The sequence below is a fragment of the Phragmites australis genome, chromosome 21 (assembly GCF_958298935.1).
Source record: "Phragmites australis chromosome 21, lpPhrAust1.1, whole genome shotgun sequence".
NCBI classification, from domain to species: Eukaryota; Viridiplantae; Streptophyta; class Magnoliopsida; order Poales; family Poaceae; genus Phragmites; species Phragmites australis.
In genome coordinates, this window is record NC_084941.1 from 5,710,090 (window position 1) to 5,718,388 (window position 8,299).

Below are 8,299 nucleotides of genomic sequence, written 5' to 3' on the forward strand. Positions count from 1 at the left end.
AGAAAATTCCCATTCCGCTTGGTGACCCCATCTAATCCCCAATTAGCATGCACCAAAGTTCACTACTTTGGATTGCTTCCGGTCCACAGGAAGGATGGCTTCCCTGCATCCTTTCATGCCAATAACAAGCCTTCATCAGTGTCTATACTGAAAGTGCATCTAGGCCTCCTAAGTGGGTTTTGGCTTATTGATGACAAAAAGATTAAAGAACTAACATGCTTTTCGAGTGATGAACAGGTTTAAGCATTAGTTGTGAAGATAAATGACGTTTGACGCCCGCCGAAACAAATGGAGAATCAACGAAGGGTATTAGATAGGATTTACATTCTTTTATTTTGAAATTGAGTCTAGGATAGACGCTTTTTTTGAAGGATGGATTGGATTGCTTGGTTAGTATCTCAATGCTCAAGAAATCCTTTAGAACCACCTAGTTGAGAGACACATTCACTCACGGACACATAATTCATTCTGAAATCTTCACTGAGTCCGGAGTCTCCGGTGTTCACCGGATACTCCAGTACTCAGTGTTCAGCCGGAGTCTCCAAGGTAGCCTCCGGCAGAGAGTCTCGGTTACGGTTTATTCTTTTCGGAAAAAGGCCGGAGTATCCGGTGTACACCGGATACTCCGGTAATTTAAGGGTTATCAGACCGGAGTCTCCGAGGGAGACTCCGCCAGAGAGTCTCGGTTAAGTAGTTGTTTTTTTAACTAAAAAGTGGACCGGAGTCTCCGGTGTTCACCGGATACTCCGGTAAATGTTTAGAGTTAACCGGAGTGTCCGGCAGAGACTTTCGGTTAGCGTTTAATCTTTTTGATAAAAGAAAAGAAAGACCGGAGTCTCCGGTGTTCACCGGATACTCCGGTACCTGGAGAGGCCGGAGGGTCTGGCTGGTCTCCGGACTTAATCTTTTTTGGAAAGTCTGTCAGGACCCAAGACTCCGGTGTTCACCGGAGACTTCGGTATTTCAACAGAACTGTAACGGCTAGTTCTGACACGTTCGGTGACCGTTCTGACGCCGTTTTTGGATTTAGGACCGGATACTCCGGTAAGCCCTGACAAAAACAGTAACGGCTAGTTTGTGAGAGAGTGCTATAAATGCCTCCTCTCTCCATAGCATTTAGAGCTTGCTGTGGCTGGTAAACTTGAGACCTCTTGAGCACTTTAAGAGCATTCAAAGCCCCTCCAACCACCTCTAGTGCAAAGTTTGCAAAAATTTGAGAGTTTGTATTTGGAGAGGGTTCAAGCCACTTGAGCATTGAGTTCTTCATCGAGCATCTACTGCAATCATCTCTCTTGAAGCTTTGGGCTTCTAGAAGGAAAGGAGTCGCCCGAAGAGCACCCAAAACTTGTGGTGTGCCTCGGGAAGTTTGTAAATATCTTCGAATTGAGTAAGAATTTCTAGCTTGATCTTGGTGGTCGCTAGAAGAGGATAGGGTTGGAAAAGACCCGGCTCTTTGTGAGCTCCTCAACGGAGACGTAGGCACTTCTTTGTGAGGTGACCGAACTCTGGGATAAATTCACGTGTTCTTATTTGCGTAATTTACTTTATCGTGTGAATTTGGTGATTTGTCATATAAATTGCTCTAGTGACAATCTTGCTAGTATTAAGTGTTATTCTAGCTTTGTGATATCTAGTAGACCTAGTGTAATCCTTAGACTCTAGTTGTTATCTTTAATTCACATTTATTCTGAAAATCCCATTTAGGCCGGAGTCTCCGGACTAGACTGGATACTCCGAACCATACCGGAGTATCCGGCCTTCACCGGAATATCCAGCAGTTTTAATCCGCTGTTTTTAGTTTTAATTTTCAGAAAAGCCTATTCACTCCCCCTCTAGGCACTTTCATATACCCTCTTCCAATTCGTGATGGTATCTAAAAGCCATGGCAAAGCTAGTTGCCATCATTATCGTGGGTGTACATGAAGCTGGGTTTTGTTGCATTGGATCATTTGAAACGCCAGTATTACCTTTTCTGAATGTTTTTTTAGTCACCTTTTCTGAATGTTGCAACAACCAATTTGTATATATAATGTTGGAATTTGTTGTTCTAAACTGTTCTCTTGTCTATGTAAATGTTGATGCTGTTTGTTTTGTTTCATTAGGTGATTTGGAATGTTGGGACTAACTTTCCTAAATGTTGCAGCAACCAAATTTGTATTGTTGGAATTTGTTCTAAAAATGTTAGGCTCTTGTCTATCTAAATGTTGATGCTGTTGTGTTTCAATGTTGCTCAAGGGATTAATTTATTTTCTAGAAAACATTACAGTTGTTGCAATTGTTTCGTTTTAGTGTTGCATATGTTAAATTAAAATGTTGAATGAGTCAATCTGAAATGTTGTGCAGTAAAGTGTACAATTTTCTTCTTCTTATGTTATGCTATAGAGTACAATCAAATATGTTGTTGGATTTGGGTTTGGTTTGTTGTATCTTTGATATGGGAAGACTTCTATTTTTTATTGCACAAATGTTGTACAACAAAGTGTACAATTTCTTTGTTCTTCTGTTGTGCTATGGAGTACATCAGATATGTTGTTGGGTTTGAGTTTGGTTTTTTTTTTTATCTTTGATATGGAAAGACTTTTATTTTTTATTGCACAAGCTTGTTTGAGTTTTTATTGCTTGAGGTGTCTACACCAGCTCGAGGACAAAGCTAAGTTGGTCGCTCGATCCGTTTCGATAGTTCGTAAGGAATGTTGCGACGGGTGCTTTGTGCGATCTATGGCTTGGATCGTGTAACGACGGAGCGTCTGATGCTAGTACCTAGATTGGACGTTTATGCGGTGCCCATCAACAAAGCACCAGACACACCATATAATATTTCTGTCTCAAACATACTATTACCCTAAGGTGAGCAAGTGTGATAGTCCATTAGTTTAATTGTTAAACTTGTGTGAGATCATTCTGTGTAATAGACCACTGATCAGGTTAGCGTTGTTCTTATTAAAATCAACACAAACTGCTACAGACTGGAGTGACAAGGTTCACGTTACTGATCGAACCTCGGTAACCGAGTTGTCGTGGTAACCGAAAAACCGTAGTAACCGCGATAACCGCTCGAATTTTCAAAAAATTTCGAACAAAATTCGTTTGATAAAATTTAAAATTTGGGGAAAAATTCATAAAATTGACCTCTCGGTAACCCGTCGAATAGGACCGGTTAACGAGCGATTTTCTCGAATTTTTTGCATTATCGGTAACTCTCGGTTTTCTCGATTTATCGAGAGTTTTCTCGATTTTCAGTGAAGTTCAACAAAACACCTAAAAATTATCTCAATCTTGTAAAATCAATAACTAATTTATCTGAGCTTCAAATCACATGAAATAAATTTTGTTGGTTTCCTTGTAACATGATCTACATGATAAAAATATTTATAATTATAAAAAAGTTCAAAATTTTCTATGAGAAAATGTATTTGTTAAACCAAGTTAAATGCATAGTTTACTCTTTACTAATCTAAAAATCATAAAACTAGTTTTGTTAGTCTTCTTACATGATTCTATCTCTTTTAAAAATACATGAACTCATGAATTAGTTATTGTAATATGCAGGATTGTGTAAATGTGTTACGATTAGATTAATTCATAACTGATCCATCACACCTAAAAATTAGTGAAATCACTTTTATTAGTTTATTTATACTATTATTTACGTAGGAAAAATAATAGTAGACATGAAAAAGTTAATTACAATACTGTTTCTTAACATATTCACTTTATACTTGTGAACTTTGTAAAAATTATAGAAAAATTAATAAAACTCTAAATAAAGTGAAATTAATTTTAAAGATTCTCTTAAGATACGTTTTACATAAGAATAATATGTGTTTGTATGTTAAAATTTTTCTTAACATAAGTTAATAACTGAGCCGCACGCTTCAAATTTTTTCATTCTTTTCAAACTTCCTCCATATAGAATATGATGCAAATGACATTATTTTTGAAATTGTTTTTCACAGGAGGTCTTAGAATTGTGTCTAGTTTGTTTTAGGATTTGTTTTAGGATTTTTTATTTTTTTGAAATTTTGAATTCAAATTCAGTTACCGTTCAGTTTCTGATACCGAGTCGGACCGAGATGATCGGTTATCACGCATTTTGATAGGTTATCGACGAATTTTTGAACTCTGCTGTTGGTAGCTTAACCGTGAGTGAGATTGTGAGAGACGAATCTCATCTCGTCCCAAACCCTAGCGCTCGGCACAGTGTGAGAAAAGAACGGGAGAGAGAGGCCCAAGCCCTCCCAAACCCCGTAGTCCCACCACCATGGCGTCTCTCCTCCGCCGCCGCCACGCCGCGCACCCACGCGCCGCCGCCGCCGCCGCCTCCGCCCGTGTCCTCCGTGCCTTTTCTGCGCTTCCCGACGTCGATCCCTCGGCGACCTCCACCCCAACTCCCGCCGCGCCCGCCTCCTCCGCCAAAGTGCTCGACCTCCTGCACGCCGTCCGCGCCGAGGGCGACCCGGCCCGCGTCCACTCCCTCGTCGCTTCCGCGCTTTCCAGCGACGACCTCCCGCGCCTCCACACTTCGCGCCCGCTCTTCTCCCTCGCGGCCTCCCGCCTCGTGCGTCTCCGCCGCCCGGACCTCGCCGCCTCGCTCCTCGACCTCCTCCTCGCCTCCGCCCCGCCCTCCCCAGGCCTCCTCGCCCGCGCGCTCTCCCTCTTCCCGGGCCCCGACGACGCGCTCCGCGCCTTCTCCTCCTCCGCGCCCTCCGCCCGCTCCGACGTCTCGCTCTCGGCGCTCCTCTCGGCGCTCCTCCGCGCCGGCCGCCTCGACGACCTTAAGTCCACCTTCACCTCCGCGGAGTCCTCCCTCGGGGTCGCCCCCGGCTGCGCCTCCCACAATGTGCTCCTCCACGCCTTGGTCAAGAACTCCGAGCTGACCGCCGCGCGCCAGCTGCTCGATGAAATGGCCAACAAGAAGTTGAAGCACGGCCCTGCCCCGGACATCATATCCTACAACACTGTCCTCGCCGGATACTCTGCGCAGGATGACGAGGAGGGGTTTGAGAAGGTTCTGAAGGAGATCAGTGCCAGCAAGCTGGAACCAAACGTCGTCACATACAACTGCAGGATACAGTGGTTTGCTAAGAAAGGCAAGAGCTTCAAGGGCGAGGAGCTGCTTGATGTGATGGAGTCAAATGAGGTGGAGCCAAATTACCTTACCTACAACGCTCTCGTGCAGGGGTACTGCAAGGAGGGGAATGTTGGGGCAGCGACACGGGTGTTCAAGAGGATGAAGGTGGTGAAAAGGCGAGAGGGGAGGAGTGACTTGGGTGTGTCGGCGCATTCGCAGACATATGTGGTGCTGTTCAAGAGCTTGGTGGAGAAAGAGAGGCTTGATGATGCGCTGTGGATTTGTAAGAGCTGCTTTGTGATGAAAGCTGCTCCACCATTTGAGTCCGTGAAGGGTCTGGTTGAGGGGTTGGTGAAGGGAGGGAGGTCTACAGAGGCCAAGGATGTTGTTGCCAAGATGGAGTTTCTTGTGAAAGGTGATGCTAAACTTGCTTGGGAGAAGATTGTTGATGAATTGTCTCTTGAAGAGGGTGCACCAAGTTCAAATCCATGATTTGTTAGAGGCATCCGCATTACTTCTGATTGATTCATGTGCTTTGGACTTTGGATGATGATGCCAACTGAAGAAGATAGGCTTTCACATGGGATTTAGTGTTTTCTTCCTGTTGCCATTGGGCTGTTTTTTCTCAAGGTCCATGGTTAAGTCAGAATGTAATGGATGTCTCTGTAGCAGAATGGTCAGAAGTGCTATTCCATAATCCCTTCACTGTAAGAACGTGCTCTACTTTTCTGTCTTTTAATAATATTTAAAGTAACGTTAAAGTGAAATATTTGTTGAAGTACTAAGGGGATCATGATAGTTGGTACAGTGTACTTTCTGTCACTGTAAAATGCTTGTTATAATGATGTGTTTTATGTCTCAACATTTAGTTGTTCAGCTTACTTTTCCTTTGAGATGTATGTAGCTGGTGACTGGCCTGTAATCACTTTACTCAAGTGTACAATCAGTACAGAAAGAGTCTTGTAGTCAGTAGATAGTATACTGGAACAACATGCATTATGGTACCTAATTTCTACTAGTGTCTTGGAAGCAAACTCCAGTACCGTACATTGTTTGATGGATAAAAACATAAATACAATCAAACAGTGACTATATAGTGCACAGATGCCATCAAGACATCTATGCTCTTTATGAGATATTCCTATATATTATTGATCTTTTATGTATGCCATGTGATGCTTGTCTGATCCTCTCATATGCTCCATCAGAGTAGCTTGTAAAATTCTTTTAGGAGATCTTTCTGTTTCTGTTAATGCCTCGAATTAGCAGTCCTTCAAATGTGATGCCTGGCCCAAAAGCCAGGATCAACCCCCACTCTTCACTTATTGCCCCTTTCTTCAGCTCATCTCTCAAATACTCCAACACATAGAAGACTGTGTTACTGCTCACATTCCCATAGTTCATCAATGCTTTTCTGCTAATCTTGAGTTTCTCTGGCTGAAGTTTGAGGCAGAACTCTAGCCTGTTCAGTATTGCTGGTCCACCAGGATGCACAGCCCAAAACACATCATTGAACTCCTTTATCCCAACCCGATCCATGAGTGTCCTGCAGAATCCTTCTATACGGCTTTCAATCTTTTCAGGCAGATCACGCCCCAGTTTGAAATTAATGCCTTCTTCTGTGATCTTGCCATCGATTACCTTCTCAGTCCTGGTAGGAACTCCTGTGTCGAGAACTCAAGCTCCAAGAAGGGATTCTCCTCTGGTGTGATGGGGCCTGCTCCTATAATTGCAGCTGCTGCACCATCACCAAACAGGGCAGCACCAACAAGGTCATAAGGACGGTCATAACTTGGTGGTCGGAAGCCTAGCACAGTGGTCTCGGCAGCTGTTATAAGCACACGGCTTCCTGGGTTGTTCTCTGCAATGTCCTTGGCAGTGCGGAGGGCAGCGGCACCACCGGAGCAGCCAAGGAAGAGAAGGGAGGTGCGCACGGTGTTTTGACTAAGTCCAAGACGTGCTGCCAGATGAAGGTCGCCCCCTGGGAGACGAAGCTCACTAGATGAGATGTAGACTAGGTGGGTAATATCAGCTGCAGGGCGGCCCCATTCATCAAGGGCAGCACGAGCTGCAGCTGCACCAAGGTCAAGCACTGCAGCGTTGCAGATATCAAGGCGTGGTGTCAGTGTTGGAGTGCCCTCTGTCTTAAGCTCTGGATGCTCATCCAGGAGCTCCTTGGACATAACAGTGTACCTTGTCCTCACTGTAGTAGTCTTGCCTGTAAAATAAAATCATAGGGGAATGATTTGTAGGGTCTGGTGCAAATCCTTGCATTACAAATGAAGGCTAGATATTATGATTATGTACTCCTAATCCTTATTCACCTCAGCCCTCACCAGAAACAGGAAAGAAATGGTAACTAAATCCGTGTCGTGGTGATTTTCTTATAGCAAAAGTTAAACTGATTTTTTTTGTGCACATATTTTTTGTACTGAATGGAAATCTCGTCTTCTTTGTACATGTTCCAAACAAAAATAACAGTCTAGCGACTACTCATTGGTGAGGTTGCACTAAAGATCTTTTTTTGAGAAGAGCTAAACTAACTATGTTGTCAAATCAAAATTCTCAACATAAAAAAGGATTAGGCTGTAAAATAACCATTGATACGAAACAAGAAAGCTTACAAAGGCGTTCAAGCTTCTCCCTGGTGGCAGGATCGTTGCAGCTGCTGTTTTGGAGGTAGCTCTCGACAACCTTCTCTTGAGGTAGAACTTGTTCAGGGAGACCCTTGCCCAGGGCAAGCAGCATGGCCTTGCCCCTGGAGCTCTGGCTTTTGCCATTGGCGCCCCTGCTGGCTTTGTTGACTCCAAGGCCAGACATTGTTACCTCACTGGCACTCCTGGATGTCTCTTTCTATTAGCATGTATTCTACTGCTGTGGTTTTGTTGTGTGACGAGGCCATTGCAACATCTTCGGTGCTTTAATAGGGGATATGGTTGTGCAGGAGTTTGTTTGGTTTTGGACCTGCAGGAGACGAAGGCACGAGTGAAAGCATGGTAGGTCGCAGACTGGTCGTCTCATTCTCCCTCTTCTGTGGGGAGAAGGTTCATTCTTCCCACCCTTCTTTGGTTTGCCCTATATTTTTGCTCATCCATTTGGTGTGATCTTTGTATATCTTATGCTTGATTTAAAAACTATTGTTTAGTAATGCAAAGTTCTGTGGGCAGATATTTATTTAACGCTTTAATCTAGTTGATGCTGAAGCCTTTGGGCAGGTACTTTTTTACA

At 43.7% G+C, this 8,299-nt stretch overlaps 1 protein-coding gene and 1 pseudogene across 1 annotated transcript; one reads left to right on the plus strand and one right to left on the minus strand.

The window, feature by feature from the left end:
* The first annotated feature begins 4,150 nt into the window (after positions 1 to 4,150).
* On the plus strand, positions 4,151 to 5,933 carry LOC133903947 (small ribosomal subunit protein mS86 (rPPR1)-like). The gene has a single exon (XM_062345444.1). It carries the CDS (start codon positions 4,262 to 4,264, stop codon positions 5,561 to 5,563), a length of 1,302 nt encoding a protein of 433 aa, XP_062201428.1. The 5' UTR covers positions 4,151 to 4,261; the 3' UTR covers positions 5,564 to 5,933.
* Positions 5,934 to 6,298: 365 nt separating this feature from the next.
* Positions 6,299 to 7,985, minus strand: LOC133904077 (type III polyketide synthase A-like; annotated as a pseudogene).
* Positions 7,986 to 8,299: the final 314 nt, after the last annotated feature.